Source organism: Bos mutus, chromosome 3 (assembly GCF_027580195.1).
Source record: "Bos mutus isolate GX-2022 chromosome 3, NWIPB_WYAK_1.1, whole genome shotgun sequence".
In the NCBI taxonomy this organism is placed as follows: domain Eukaryota; kingdom Metazoa; phylum Chordata; class Mammalia; order Artiodactyla; family Bovidae; genus Bos; species Bos mutus.
In genome coordinates this window covers 114,846,477-114,862,006 of record NC_091619.1, presented here as the reverse complement: position 1 = coordinate 114,862,006, position 15,530 = coordinate 114,846,477, and the positions used below count along the sequence as shown (strand labels likewise).

At 52.9% G+C, this 15,530-nt stretch overlaps 1 protein-coding gene across 28 annotated transcripts in view; it reads right to left on the bottom strand.

Moving 5' to 3' along the window:
- LRRFIP1 (LRR binding FLII interacting protein 1) overlaps positions 1-14,934 on the bottom strand; it is a 160,185-nt gene extending 145,251 nt beyond the window's left edge. For 11 of the 28 annotated variants that reach the window (XM_070368561.1, XM_070368562.1, XM_070368567.1 and 8 more), the window contains exon 1: positions 14,768-14,931. In XM_070368561.1, the coding sequence (XP_070224662.1) occupies positions 14,768-14,863 (96 nt within the window). In that variant the 5' untranslated portion in view covers positions 14,864-14,931. Of the gene's footprint in view, positions 1-14,767 lie in introns of all 28 variants that reach the window. The other 17 variants (XM_070368556.1, XM_070368559.1, XM_070368558.1 and 14 more) reach the window with 7 other exon arrangements.
- Positions 14,935-15,530: the final 596 nt, after the last annotated feature.

The following is a 15,530-nucleotide window of genomic DNA, read 5'->3' as shown; positions in this document are numbered from 1 at the left end:
ACATCAAGTCAACCAGCAGTGTCATCCCAGGCCCGGCCACTTACTGGACCGATGCTTGTCCCAGGCTGCTTCCCTTGTCTGGGGGAGGGGGGCGGTGGGTGCTGTAAGGAGATGCCCCACTCAGGGTTACAGGATGGGGGGCGTCGCAGGTGGCTATGCTTAGCTATGTCCGGGCAGCGTCCAGCAGCACCTCTCTGTCTTCATCTCTTGCTGAATCCCCAGCATGGAGTTGGAGGGCGCTGGGCAGAGCCTGTGGGCTGGGGGGACAGGACCCCGGCTGGCTGGGAAGGTCAACCCTGCAGCGTCCCCGCCCCCAGGGCAGAGCCGACTCTCCACAGCGCTCACCATGGTGACCACGTGGACGACGCCACCTCGTCTCTGCTGTCCCCAGAGCGCACCTGAGCCGTGGGCCTGGGGCTTTTCCCAGAGAGAAAGACAGGCAGACACGGCCTGGTGGCAGGCAGCTCTGCTCTGCAGTCCCTGAATTGGGCCTGATGTTGGCCTGACGGCCCTCAAGCACATCCAGAAGGCAAAGGGCATCTCCAGTGGGCACAAAGGAGCCACTCTCTCTAGTAGGATGTAACACAAAAGACCACCTCTCACCAGCCCCCAGCTTCGTGCCAGCCCACCTTCCGTGGAGGCAGCCAGAGTTACTGCTGTACCTGCCTCTCAGGGTCCATTCCAGCCCCCCTTAGCCTCTCCCCATGCCCCTTGCACCCCACCATCGACTCAAGGGCCCCCTGGCACTCAGCAAAGGCTCATCGAATTTGCTATGAACATCCCAACTTCCTAAGTCTGCACAGCTACTCCTAGAACAGCTCCACCACAGCTTTCCAGAGTAGGCGGGCCCCTCAGAGTAACTTCCGGGAGGTTTAATTGGGAAAAACTCCCAGGACCATGTGGTTTGGTCAGCTGGTGCTTTCTGCCCTCCTGGGGAGCAGCTGCAGCCACCGATCAGAGGTGAGAGCAAAGGAACCAGGTTTCTGGAGATGAGGCGTGTGGTCCAGAGCTGAGGTACACTCCCAGCGGGAACAGGAAACACGATGGTTCTCCACAGGCCGCTCTGCTCCCTGGGGCCCTTGCGGTCGTCACTCCTGGGCGGAAGCCAGGGATGCTGCTAAACGTTCCGCTATGTCCAGAAACCCTCCCCCGACCCCCGCATCCGGCCCAATGTCAGTAATCCCGAGGCTGGCAAACCCCGACACAAAAGAGGAAAAGCCCGAGAAAGTGGAGTGAAGATTTGGAAGGCTGTGTGGTCACCACCTCATCGTGGCTCATGTGGCCACTTCATTCTGGAGCTGGCTCCAGGCACAGGTTAAAAATAGGCAGGTAGCTTAGTAGCTTCTGAGAGGTCAGATAAACCCAAAGATAAATGGTGCGGGACATGGCCTGGGTGAAGTGGGCCGTCATCTTCGGGACGTTAACCAGAGGCCCGACACCAGAGCTTGGCTGCCTGACAGTAAAGGGGCTAGAAAAATATGACTGCATCTTATTACTGGTTCTTCAGTTCAAGGCCAAGAAGCAAAAAACAATCGAAAGCGGAGGGTCCCTTCCATCTCAAGGCCAAAGAATTGAACACAGGCTCTAAACTATAAGAAAGCACATGGGGTTCTGAAACTAAACAAAGTTTATGGGGTTAGCGTATTTAAAGGGGTAGCGGTGAGGGCTTTTCCTCTGAGCTCACTGACCCAGAGCCAGGGCTGTCTGTTTCCCCCCCAGCACACAGGAGATCATCTCTCCTGTATTTTTCTCACACTTTTCCTATAGGCCACTCTCTTTCCTTATCTTGATCCTGGTCTCTCGTTCCAGCCCTCATCTTTTGAGGGAGGATGGCTCAGTGGTAAAGCATCCACCTGCCAATCACCCCTGTCTCTGCATCGGTGATGCCCGGGGCACATCCTGGCCAGTCTGGCAGTACTGCTGTCCCTTGGTAGAGAGGAACACAGCCGGCAGGAGGGAGAAAATAGCCACTATCCAGTTAGCGCCCACTAGGTACCCAGGCACCCCCACCAGAACCATCGTGTATTTCCTGTCCCCAGCAGATGCTCTCCATTTCCTGGCACGACTCATTACCACATGCATGCTCAGTCGCTCAGTCGTGTCCACCTCTTTTCGACCCCATGGACTGTAGCCCGCCAGGCTCGTCTGTCCGTGGGATTCTCCAGGCAAGAATACTGCAGTGGGTTGCCATTTCCTCCTCCAGCGGATCTTCTTGATCCAGGCATCGAACCTGAGTCTCCTGCTTCCTGCGTTGGCAGGTGGATCCTTCACCACGGGGACACCAGGGAAGCTCCACTCATCACCACAACCACATGGAAAACGTTATTCCTCTGTCACAGTAAAGGGAAGGAGACTCGGACTCACTAACTTGCCTACGGACACACAACTTCAAAAGGCTGACTGTGCTTCTCCCACTGCCCGATGCGTTCTCCCTGGGCTGGACTCACTTCCGGCCTGCGGGACGCCAGGCCTGTCCACCTGTCACCCCTCTCCTGATGAGAATCAACAACTTCTGCAATAGAGAGCACACCTCCAGGACAGCAGATTTCAACAAAGAATAAATCATTGCTCAAGAGCTGTGCTGTCCAATACAGTAGCCACCAACCAGGGGTGTCTATTTATATTTAAAGGAAGTAAAACGAAGCATGAATTAAAATGCAGTTCCTTAGCTGTACTAGCTGCATTTCAAGTGCTCGACAGCAATGCAGCAGACACAGAGCATCTCCATCATCACAGAAAGTCCTACTGGCCAGCTCTGCTCAGAGGGCTTCAAGGGTAACTTCAAGCTATATTTTAGGGCATCCAGGGTGGGGTCGTATTAGTTGTTCAATCAACATGGAAATTCCATCTCTCCCAGTGTCAACTTGGAAAACTCCATATCTTCTCATGTGCCTGAAATGGTTAGAGAGAATAACTGACTCAATGGATATGAATTTGAGTAAACTCCGGGAGATAGTGAAGGACAGGGGAGCCTGGCATGCTGCAGTCCACAGGGTTGCAAAGAGTCGGACATGACTTAGCAACTGCACAACAAGTTCAGTTCAGCGGCTCAGTCGTGTCTGAATCTTTGCGATCCCATGGACTGCAGCACGCCAGGCCTCCCTGTCCATCACCAACTCCCAGAGCTTGCTCAAACTCGTGTCCATAGAGTTGGTGATGCCATCCAACCATCTCATCCTCTGTCATCCCCTTCTCCTTCTGCCTTCAATCTTTCCCAGCATCAGGGTCTTTTCCAAAGAGTTGGCTCTTCGTATAGGGTGGTCAAAGTATTGGAGTTTCAGCTTCAGCATCAGTCCTTCCAAAGAATATTCAGGACTGATATCCTTTAGGATTGACTGGTTTGGTCTCCTTGCAGTCCAAGGGACTCTCAAGAGTCTTCTCCAACACCACAGTGCTGGATAAAGCACAAGCTGGAATCAAGATTACTGGAAGAAATACCAATAACCTCAGATATGCAGATGACATCACCCTTATGGCAGAAAGCAAAGAACTAAAGAGCGTCTTGATGAAAGTGAAAGAGGAGAGTGAAAAAGTTGGCTTAAAATTCAACATTAAAAAAAAAACAAAAAACTAAGATCATGGCGTCTAGTCCCATCACTTCATGGCAAATAGATGGGGAAACAGTGGAAACAGTGAGAGACTTTATTTTCTTGGGCTCCAAAATCACAGCATGCAGCCGTGAAATCAAAAGATGCTTGCTCCTTGGAAGAAAAGCTATGACCAACCTAGAAAGCATATTAAAAAGCACAACAACAAGAGACATCACAAAAGAAGATAAGAAATAAAAAGCAATCAAGGGTAAGGGTGGAAAAATGGATAAACTTATGTGAGGGAGATTCAAAGCCTAACGAACAACTTTAGATCTCCTGGTTTCTGCTTGCTGAAACACTACTGTGACCACTGCGGGGTTTTTCGTTCGCTCCCCTGAGCCAAGGAGTGGGTGGGAACATCGCAACTTAATCCGCCAGGGGAGGCACTGGACGGCTCTGGCTCTGGCTCTTGCTGATCCAGGGGCTCACCCGCTGCCAAGACCATATCACATTCTGCCTACCTAACCTCTCCAGGTATTTTCTATTTGTTTTATGGAAAGTATCTCTCAGATCTTAAGAGAATTTTCCGAACCAACAAATGAATTCTTCTTGATGCCTGAAGCTATGAAAATCTTATTTTTTAAAACAAAGCTCTCTGTTTGCTCACCTAATTTGACATTTTTCCACCCTGAGTAAAAGCACACTGTCGTGACCAGTTCTCCAGTTTGGGCTGTATGGACACAACCTCTTCCTTGGTATAAGTCTCAGACTATTTTCCAACTTTCTTCTCAATCTCTTCTACCCCCTTCATCAAAACAAAACTCTATCTCTAGGTACCAAATTAGAGAGGCTTGGTTTGTTCGCATTAAGCAGCATTTCCTCTGAACACTGACCCTGTGGTCAAGTTGCTGGCCTTGAAGACAGGGGGCTGCTGCTGCTACTGCTAAGTCGCTTCAGTCGTGTCCGACTCTGTGCGACCCCAGAGACGGCAGCCCACCAGGCTCCCCCATCCCTGGGATTCTCCAGGCAAGAACATTGGAGTGGGTTGCCATTTCCTTCTCCAATGCATGAAAGTGCAAAGGGAAAGTGAAGTCGTTCAGTCGTGTCCGACTCTTCACGACCCCATGGACTGCAGCCTACCAGGCTCCTCCGTCCATGGGATTTTCCAGGCAAGAGTACTGGAGTGGGGTGCCATTGCCTTCCCCAGAAGACAGGGGGACTCGGGTTCAAATCCTGACTGTGTGCCAGTGCCCTGAGGAGCTACTTAAAGTCTGGGGCCAACACCTCCGCCACCCCACTGCACCCCAGGAGGTGTCCTGGCCGAATCTTGTGGTATTTACCCTCCTATGTACTCAACTGTGTCTGACTCTTTGTGATCTCATAGACTGTTACCCACCAGCCTCTGTGGCTCTCCTCCTCTGGATTCTCCAGGCAACAATCCTGGAGTGGGTTGCCACTTCCTTCTCCCATGTCTTATGCATTGGCAGGTGGATTCTTTACCACCAGTACCATCTGGGAAGCCCTCCTAGCCTTCCCTCAAATTGTCTCCCAGTTTTTTAGTGCCTTGTCCTCATACATGAATGGATCCAAGGATCACCACACCTCTGGGAAGGGCTCCAAGGTTAAAGACAGAGGCCAAATCACACAAAGGACGGAAAGGAATAGACCATCACACAGGGAACAGAAGCGATTTTCGGGAACAATCAGAAAACCAAAATAAACACTCCTCAGAATGACAGAAAAAGGTGCTGCATTAGTGACTCAAAAAGGATGCTGCAAAAATGGACCACGGAACCAAAACAAACGAACAGATACTCTTAGAAATAAAATATAGGACAAATAAGTTTAGTAGAAGAAGGAGAAGATAAAGCTGAGTAATTAGCTATAAAGTATCACCAAAATACAAAAAGCTAGAAAATGAGATGAAAAAGGAAGCTACTTCTATCAACAGCAGTTGCTTTAAAAGAACAGAGCAAACAGTGGGAAGGGGAAATTTTTCAGAAAATATCCCAGAATTTTAGGATATACATTTCCAGATTGAATGAATGTAAAAATAAAATCCAGAATACTGAAAATCAAGAGAGGATCCTGAAAGCTTGTAGAGTGTAAAAATAGATGTTACACAAGATACTGAGAATATATAAGGCATCAAAATGATCAAAGCAATCCTGAAAGCTAGAATAAAATGGGAAAAAATGTCTTCAAAATTGTGGTAGAAAACAGTTAATTATACGTTTTTGGTATTTATTATTTTATTTTATTAAATAGGTAATACAGAGCTTCCCTGGTAGCTCAGTGGTAAAGAGATCACCTGCTAATACAGGAGACACGCGTTTGTTCGATCCCTGATCAGGAAGATTCCACACACTGTGGAGCAACGAAGCCCGGGCACCACAGCTACTGAAGCCGCGTGTCTAGAGCCCTAGCTCCGCACCGAGAAGCCGCTACAATCAGAAGTCTGCACACTGCAGCTAGAGAGCAGTCCCCGCTTCCACGACTACAGAAGAGGCCGTGCAGCAGGGAAGACCCAGCAGAGCCAAAAATAAAGAGATAAAATCACATAAAAATCATACAGTCACAGGGTTCAAATATCAAAGGAGTATAAAAATTACATGTAACAAATCTACATTTCCACTTACATGTCCACATTGCTTTTACTGGACTTTCTGCCAGTTTCCCTATGCAAATGCAGGCAAGTCACAGACCTCCTCACCTGAGCAATGGCATGCTATCTTCATTTTCTGCACATTGCTTTTTTTCCCAGTTAACAATACACACTGGAAATAATTTCAAAGTATACATAGAAATCTCTGTCATTCTTCGGAAAAAAAATTATTCTAACCTAGAACTCTATACTCAGCCGAACTATCAAGTGTGAGGGTACAATAAAGACATTTTCAGACATGCAAGCGCTTAGAAAAGGCATTCTCTCTCAGAAAGCTACTGAAGGGTGTGTTCCAACAAAATGAGTTAGTAGCTCAAGAAAGAAGACAGTGCAGAATCCAGCACACACGGATGCATCGACAGCAACAAAGAAGTGGCAAAGGGGAGGGCAGCTGACACAAACCCCGAGAGCACTGAGCACAGACTGGACAGAGGTCTCGGGGGGAGATTTCCAGGAGGGCATAAAGCGGAACTGATAGATTCATTTAATCACATAGAAAATAATATTGCGAAAGGTTTCTGTTCAAAAGCTCGTGAGAAATTAGGCATGAGAGATACGCAAAGAGATGAGCGATTGGGGAAAAAAGGAAATAATGAACTCCAAAAAAAGCAGAAAATTGTATAAAGAAAAACATTATCGTATACTTGTTGGCTCTGCAGTTAGCGCTATCACACTACATCATCATCACCACTAATGTTCACTGAGCATGTTCTGGTCATCCTCTGAAGTCTTGTCAGGAAATACTTCATTTACCCCCATAAAACCCGGGAAGAAGCATACTCTTAAAATGTTCCCATCTTACAGATGAGGGAATAGAGACACAAAGTGGTTAAGGAACTTGCCTGAGGTCATGGAGTAAGTGCAAGGATCGGGGACTGAACCCAGGAAAAAGGAAAACTGACTTGGGCCCCCACACTCTTAACCAGTCTATTGTTCTGCTAGCGGTCGCTTATGAATCTATAAGCACAAGGTCACTATGACGTGAAGAAGAGCGGGGAGAAAGCGGGGAGTGAACCTGAGCTAGACCCACAGACCCAAGTCCTCCCCTCCAATCAGGAGGCCAGCACATGGTGCCTACAGTTGAAAAATCAATGAATAGTGCACATGCATATTATTTACAAATGGGGAGCCCATTACCAGGTCATTTAGGGTCTTTTAAGGCAGTTAACCAGTCCATCCTAAAGGAAATCAGATTTGAGTACTCATTGGAAGGACTGTTGCTGAAGCTGAAGCTCCAATACTTTGGCCACCTGATGTGAAGAGCTGAGTCACTGGAAAAGACCCTGATGCTGGGAAAGATTGAAGGTGGCAGGAGATGGGGATGACAGAGGATGAGATGGTTGGATGGCATCACTGACTCAATGGACATGAATTTGAGCAAACTCTGGGAGACAGTGGAGGACAGAAGAGCCTGGGTGCTACTGTCCATGGGGTTGTTGAATGAACAACAACAACAAAGCCCATTAAGAGCTTGGCTTTTACTGAGGGATATGGAAAGCCATTACGACACAATCTGACATGTTTTAGAAGGACCACCCAGCTGTTGTGTGGAGAATGGCCTGAGAATATGGGACCAGGGTGAAAACAAACATTACTTTAATGACATAAAATTAATTTTTAAAGATGAAAGTGTGAAAAAAAAAAGAGGAGGAGGAGAAACAGTAAGTACTGCACAATTGCACTCATCTCATCTCACACGCTAGTAAAGTAATGCTCAAAATTCTCCAAGCCAGGCTTCAGCAATACATGAACTGTGAACTTTCAGATGTTCAAGCTGGTTTTAGAAAAGGCAGAGGAACCAGAGACCAAATTGCCAACATCTGCTGGATCATCGAAAAAGCAAGAGAGTTCCAGAAAAACATCTATTTCTGCTTTATTGACTATGCCAAAGCCTTTGACTGTGTGGATCACAATAAACTGTGGAAAATTCTGAAAGAGATGGGAATACCAGACCACCTGACCTGCCTCTTGAGAAATTTGTATGCAGGTCAGGAAGCAACAGTTAGAACTGGACATGGAACAACAGACTGGTTCCAAATAGGAAAAGGAGTACATCAAGGCTGTATATTGTCCCTGCTTATTTAACTTCTATGCAGAGTACATCATGAGAAACGCTGGGCTGGAAGAAGCACAAGCTGGAATCAAGATTGCTGGAAGAAATCTCAATAACCTCAGATATGCAGATGACACCACCCTTATGGCAGAAGGTGAAGAGGAACTCAAAAGCCTCTTGATGAAAATGAAAGTGGAGAGTGAAAAAGTTGGCTTAAAGCTCAACATTCAGAAAACGAAGATCATGGCATCCAGTCCTGTCACTTCATGGGAAATAGATGGGGAAACAGTGTCAGACTTTATTTTTCGGGCTCCAAAATCACTGCAGATGGTGACTGCAGCCATGAAATTACAAGATGTTTACTCCTTGGAAGGAAAGTTATGACCAACCTAGATAGCATATTCAAAAGCAGAGACATTACTTTGCCAACAAAGGTCCGTCTAGTCAAGGCTATGGTTTTTCCAGTGGTCATGAATGAATGTGAGAGTTGGACTGTGAAGAAAGCTGAGTACAGAAGAATTGATGCTTTTGAACTGTGGTGTTGGAGAAGACTCTTGAGAGTCCCTTGGACTGCAAGGAGATCCAACCAGTCCATTCTAAAGGAGATTAGCCCTGGGATTTCTTTGGAAGGAATGATGCTAAAGCTGAAACTCCAGTACTTTGGCCACCTCATGCAAAGAGTTGACTCATTGGAAAAGACTCTGATGCTGGGAGGGATTGGGGGCAGGAGGAGAAGGGGACGACAGAGGATGAGATGGCTGGATGGCATCACTGACTCGATGGACGTGAGTCTGAGTGAACTCTGGGAGTTGGTGATGGACTGGGGGGCCTGGTGTGCTGCGATTCATGGGGTCGCAAAGAGTCGGACACGACTGAGCGACTGAACTGAACTGAACATGCAATGTTAAGCCTGATGGTTCAGAGGGCAGTTGAGGACAACAGTGCCTGAGATGGGAAGCAAGTCAGCTTAACTTCAGGGCACCGTCTGGAATAGGGCCTTGTGTGGAGCCAAGACTCTGATCCAGGAAACAGGCTGGACGATGACCTGGCACCTCTGAGTTACTAGATGACCTCGGACAAGTCACCGAGCATCTCGGAGCAGTTTTTCCACATCTAACAGGGATGCTCTAAACTCTTCCGATGGGATGGCATACACTTACAGGGGAGAAGCTCCTGGGAGTCCCTGATGCACCTCAGACCCTAAAAGCACCCTCGGTCGCCACCTGTCCCCCTTGTCCCTCCTGAACCCTGACAAGGCTCGCAGGTGACAGGCTCAGTGAGAACCCAGGTCCCTGACAGTCACTCTATGGAGCAGATGCTTTAGGTCCTCCACATGCATTCACAGCCCTGACTACTAAAGCCGTGAGTCATCACAGAGTCGCCCAGAAAAGGGACAGGGAGACAGCTGGCCCTCTGACAGAAATAGCCGTGGGGCGGGGCCCACAGATCATGGGAGTCCAGCAGGACTGCCCACCCCCCACCCAGAACCGTCTTGTCGGGAATCAGCCCCAGGTCACAGACAGGGCGCGGGCCATTCCCCTGACAGCTCAGACCATGACACACATCCACTCGGAAGGCTCGTCTTGTCATATTCCTAATGCTTGTTACTGATGCACCAAGATGTGTGCAAGTGTCTCAGGACGACAAGCCAGGGAGGGGCCCGGGGTCACCCCACGGTGGTTGCGTTAGAACTGGGGCCGGGGGTGGGGGTGTCTGAAGGCCCCTCACCTCTTCCCACCCTGGAAGGAGGGGCTCTGACACCACCCCAGTCCCAAACCGCGGCCACACTGGATAGATTTCACCCTCCAGTCCAAACGGCCTGCATCCACTGGCCAGCTTCAAACAGGCAAACTCGCTGAGGAGAAGCGAGTGAAGGTGACGGTTCAAATGAGGGAAACCAGCTGCAGGAAGCCCAGGTTGTAGACGCCGCCCCCGTGTGACCTCCCCCGAGGGCACGGGCCACGCCCGGACACCAGCAGCCTGCATCGTGCCATCAGGGCTCACCTCTGACTCCAGAGGAGTCAGACCTGCCTGCCGAGAGCCGGAAGAAGGGGAAGCGGGGGTCCAACGGAACCGGACTCTGGGGCCGCTCTGCAGAGGCCCACGCCCAGACTGGGCCCTCGAATGGTCTCAAGGCTGGACCGGAAAAGCAGTCAGGGTCCTTCAGGACAGGGTGATCTCTCTGGGGCTATTTGGGAAGGATGGGGGGTGGGAGGACAGCAAGTGACCGGGGGCTTTAGGACAGAACATTTTGTATTCGTGGGACCACCCAGAGTGAGGCACGGAGGCTGTCCTAAGCTGGGTGCCCAGAAGTGGAGCCCGGGGCTGGGGTTTGAAGGTGAGTGTTCTGTCCAGGGAGCACTGTCAGTGGGGGGCGGTGAGGGGCTGGGGGGAAGGGAGGTGGCCTCAGTGGAGCCTGCCCTCGGGCCCTCCCTCGGGGGCCCTGGAGGGTGACCTGCACCCCGTTGTCGGTTCCTTCAGGAGGCAAGCGGGTGGGGTGGGGCTTCCTGCATCCTCACTCCCCTGGGTCAGTCGCTGGCCCTGGGGTACGAGGTCTTAACTCCCCTCCCCAGAAAGGTTGACCCTTATGGGGCCATGGGCGCTTCTCTAGTGAAGGGGAGGGGTCATGAACCCAGAACAGCTGCTCTCACAGGTCAGGGGTCAACTTCCGCCAATAGGGGGGAACCTGGGAAGTACCCTGGCGAGGGTACCCTGAGGGCAGCGTCCCAGCAAGACCACCTTGGAAAGGAGGCCACAGTCGTGGGGGATCGCTGTGCTGTGAAAGAGGAAGGAAACCCCACCAGCGTTCACTGGATGGTGAGCTCACCGAAGGGCCGGTCTCCTGCAGCCTGCAGAGCCAACTTCCTTGTACTGGAAACACAAACGGCCAGTGTTCTGAGACAACATGCTCGCACTCCCAGCAGAGCATGGGATGAGAGGTGTGGATGCTACCAGAATCCTGAGCAGAACGCTCAAGGCGGTGGGAGAGAAAACTACATCTGCTTTCAGACACCCCTCCCGGGGGTGAGAGACATGCTGCTCCAGTGCCTCAAGGTAGCTTACTGGACCTTCTTCCTGACAACATGTTGCCTGAATCCCACCTCAGACAGCGAGAAACAAGCCACTCCTGCAAATGCATCTGCAGCGTTTTCAAGTTACAGCTCCATTTACTATCAACTTGCCCGGAGTGAGACCATAAGGGAACTGCGGAAATATAAAAGCAGAGCTTCTACTGGGTCCCTGCTTCCTGTTCCTCCACAAAGAGAGCCCGAAGCTGTCGAGGGGGATGCAGCCAGCTCTCCACTGTGGTCCTGCCCTGTTCCCCGCGTCCCCCCCCGCCCCGTCCCCATTGCTCCCTGTCCCTGCCCGACTCCATCATTGCAGCCAGCTCTCCACTGTGGTCCTGCCCCTGTTCCCCGCGTCCCACCCCCCACCCCGTCCTCATTGCTCCCTGTCCCTGCCCAACTCCATCATTGCAGCCAGCTCTCCACTGTGGTCCTGCCCCTGTTCCCCGCGTCCCCCCCACCCCGCCCCGTCCTCATTGCTCCCTGTCCCTGCCCGACTCCATCATTGCAGCCTGGAATTCTCCACTTATCCTCTGAGTGCACATTCCTGGGGGCCTGCCTGACCCAAGCCTGCCCCACCCCCTGCCACTTTCCTGAGGCCTCTTGATTTTTTCCGTCAGGCCCCCCTCATGTCCCCAAGAGCTTCGGGGGAGGCCACGTCCCCCCATTTCCCACTTTCAGGAGAGGCCTGATTGATCACTGGGTAACCTTTCCTGCCCTGCCCCCGTGCCGCGGTCAGAGAGCTTGGCTCAGGAGTAGCAGGGAGACTTGCGAGATTTGTCAGGGAAGATGCTTCCAGCTCCCAGGACAGAGCCACCAGAAGAGACGGAGCATGTGGGTTCGGGGGGTGGGGGGCAGAGTCTGCTAAAGCAAGGCAGCCTGAGGATGAGGCCACCTGCAGAGACGCCCAGCAGAGCCGGCTGCAGAGACGCTGTGGACACCAGGGTCCACCGCCCTGGGGACACTGCCCAGAGAATCTGCCCTCCAGCCAGAACATTTCCCCTGGTGGAGGCCAGTCCAGGTCAGGGTTTCTTCAAGAATAACTCAAAATGCCACTTCCTCCAGGGAGCCACCTCTGATTGCTATTCTTAGTCCCGTCAATAAATTGTTACTCTCTCATTTCCAAACCTTCAGGGCCCAATATCCTTTTAATCTCAGATCTCTTCCTGTCTTCTATTATTGTCATGCTCTAAGTCAGACCCCAACTCCTCAAGGGTGGATGCTCTTTAAGTCCATCCCTGAATCCCAGTTTCCCTAGGACAGGGCTTCAGAAAGAGCAGCATGTATCTGCTGAGTCAATGAGCAAATGAGAAAGTATTCATATGAAACTTTAAGATAATTTTGTTGATTTTTATAAGAACTCTCTAGAACTCCATGGTGAATAGATATTTGCCCTTTGAATAGTGATTCTAATTTTCACAGTTGGGAGACAGAGTTAAGTTGGCAGTAAAATGTATTTGCACCGGCTCCTTCCAACATGACAGATAGCTGCCACTCAGCACTCGGAACAGCTACATGGCCAGGGTTATTGGGACGTCCCAAGCCTGTAGCCCTTACATCTAGCCGGTGACTCACTTACATCTGCTGCTCACTTCCATTACCCCTGACAGCCTCAGGGGAGGTCTTTTCCCCATTTTAAAGATGAAAAAACAGAGACCGGGAAGGGGCTGACTAGGAGAGCACAGAGGGACTGTGTGTAGCTCCAGTCCTGGGTCTGACGCCGGTGTCTGAATTTGTCACTGCCAACTGCGTCCCTAGGCTGGGAGGCAGGCCCGTGGGTGCCCGGTTACTGTGCATCTCAAGGCTCTCCCCCCAGGAGCATCCCTTGGCCTTTCCTTTCAGTCTGTTTTAATAAAATCCAGCAGACACAGGGTGGACTTCGGGACCCTCAGTCTCCTTCCTCTGTCCGCAACCACTGCTGGAAAGACAAGGCCCATGGATCATGTCACCTCAGGCCTCCCGGAGAACACCTGTTTGGTTTTATGTTTAAACACTTACTTACATGACCGTCTTCACAGGGGTGGGGATTATGTTCAAGCTGCTACATTTAGCAAGCGCCTATATTTAGCCACATGTACTGTAAGTGCCTCGTACCCCTTAGGTTTTTTAGGCAATATAACAGAGACTTAGTAGCACTTACTATGCGCCCGGCTCTGTGTTGAGTGCTGGGGATGCGAAATGAGTAAGACGGTGCCTGCCTGGTGGCTACCTTCCACGGGGGTCGGACAGGTGAACAGAAATGGCTGAAGCCACGTGACCACCACGGCAGGTGTAGGGAGCAAAAGCTAGAGGAGCCCGAGTGCAGGCAGGGAGACCTCTGCCTGGGCTGATGGGGGAGGTCCCACACAGGACACAAATCTACCATGGGTTTTAAGGGCTGAATAGGAGTTTTCCTGGAATGCCCAGTTTCTTCCCACATGGAGAAAAATAAATGCATTTATTCATTCAATATTCAACAAATACTGAGCGACAGCCACGAATCCATAAAAGCCAATCATCTAAGACCTGGTACTAGAGTGGACCTCCATAAATAGCTGAGTGAGGCAACCAGACACCGCAGTCTACACCGCCTGGAGGTTTTTCCACGTGATGATAATGACATGTAGACAGCCTCTCCATCACACTCCAACACTTGGAAGAGAGTGGATGGGGAGGGGGGCCTGTCTACAGTGAGCACGCTGGCTAGGCAATCCAGAAGGCGTACAAAGGTGTTCTGTGACATGACAAGCCAAGCTCTGTCCCCTGTGGGCCCCAGGAATCTCACCCCTTCCCAGGGAACCTGCTGCCCCGGGTCTCCCTGGCATCTTTCCCCTGCGGTTTGTTTAGCCCAAAGGTTGAATTCTTGTGGGAAGAAAAGGCGTTTGTACAAGTCACCCTAGCGGGGCTCCTTTAATTTGCACACTTCAAGTTCATCATCGACCGTCATAATAAACTCTGCCCTGGAAACTTTGATGAGAACCTCAGCGTGCCTGGGCCCACTTTAAGCCTCGGTCCAGAAACGAAATCCAGGGAGACCCCAGTTCGCGCCCCAGCTGCGCCCTGTGTGACAATCGAGACGACAGCGGGTCAGACACAGGAGCCGGGTCATTTCGCCAGGGCCATGTGGCCTCCGGGGACTGTCCGCAGACTCCGGGGGTCGGGCCTACGTCACCCCCACGATGCGGCGAACAACCCAGTCGGGCGCTCGCCCCCCACCAGGCCGGCCCGAGGCCACCGTGCGCAAGAGGGGCGGCACCCCAGTCCGGCTCGGCGAGGGGGCGGCGGCCGGATGGGGCCGGGGGCCTGGGGGTAGGGCTCGGTGTCGCCTGCCCTTCCCCGCGGCGGAGGACCCGCGCCCGGCCCACCGAGGTGCCGGCCCGGCCCGCGCCCCTCCCGCCGAGCCGGCGGACGGACGCCCGACAGCTGCGGCGGAGCCCGGCGCCCGCGCCCCGCTCCGGCCGGGCCCCGCGCTCACCTCGCGTGCGATCTGGTTCAGCGCGTCGTCCTCTGCCGTCAGCCGCTCCCGGTTGGGGAGCCGCTTGCGCCCCGAGCCCTGCGTGCCCATGTCCATCGGCCGCGTCGCCCGCTGCGCCGCGGGACCCTGGCTCCGCCGCCCGCGCCCCTCTGGCCGCCCGGCCCCGCTCCGCCCCGCCCTCCGCCGGCGTCATGGCGTCAGCGGGCGCGGGCCGGGGACGCGGGGACGCGGGGACAGGGGCTGGGGACGCCCGGGGAGGGGGACGCGGGGACCGGGGCTGCGGGGGCTGCAGGGACCCCGGGGCGCGCCAGATGGGCACCCGGGCGCTGGGGGCCTGGGTCTGGGGACGCCCGGGAGGGGGTCACGGAGACCCGGGCTGCGGGGACTGCAGGGACGCGGGGGACAGGGGCTGGGGAGCCTGAAGCGGAGTGGGGGTGAAGGGACACGGGGACCGGGGCGAGCCAGATGGGGACCTGGGCGCTGGGGGCTGGAATCTGGGGACTCCCGGGGAGAGGGGCACGGGGACCCGGGCTGTGGGGATGCGCCGAAGGACCGGGGAGCCGGGTGCGCTGGGACTCCAGGGGCCAGGGATCCGGGCGCTGGGGGCTAGGGGCCCGGGGACGCCTGGGGACCGTGAGCGTGGAGATTCGGGAGGTTTGGGACCGCTGGGAGTCAGGGAAGGGGAATGAGGATGCGTGGGGCAAGGGGACTGGGGGTTCCGGTGGGAACAGGGGCTGGAGGAGCGAGAGCAAGGCGGAGGCGC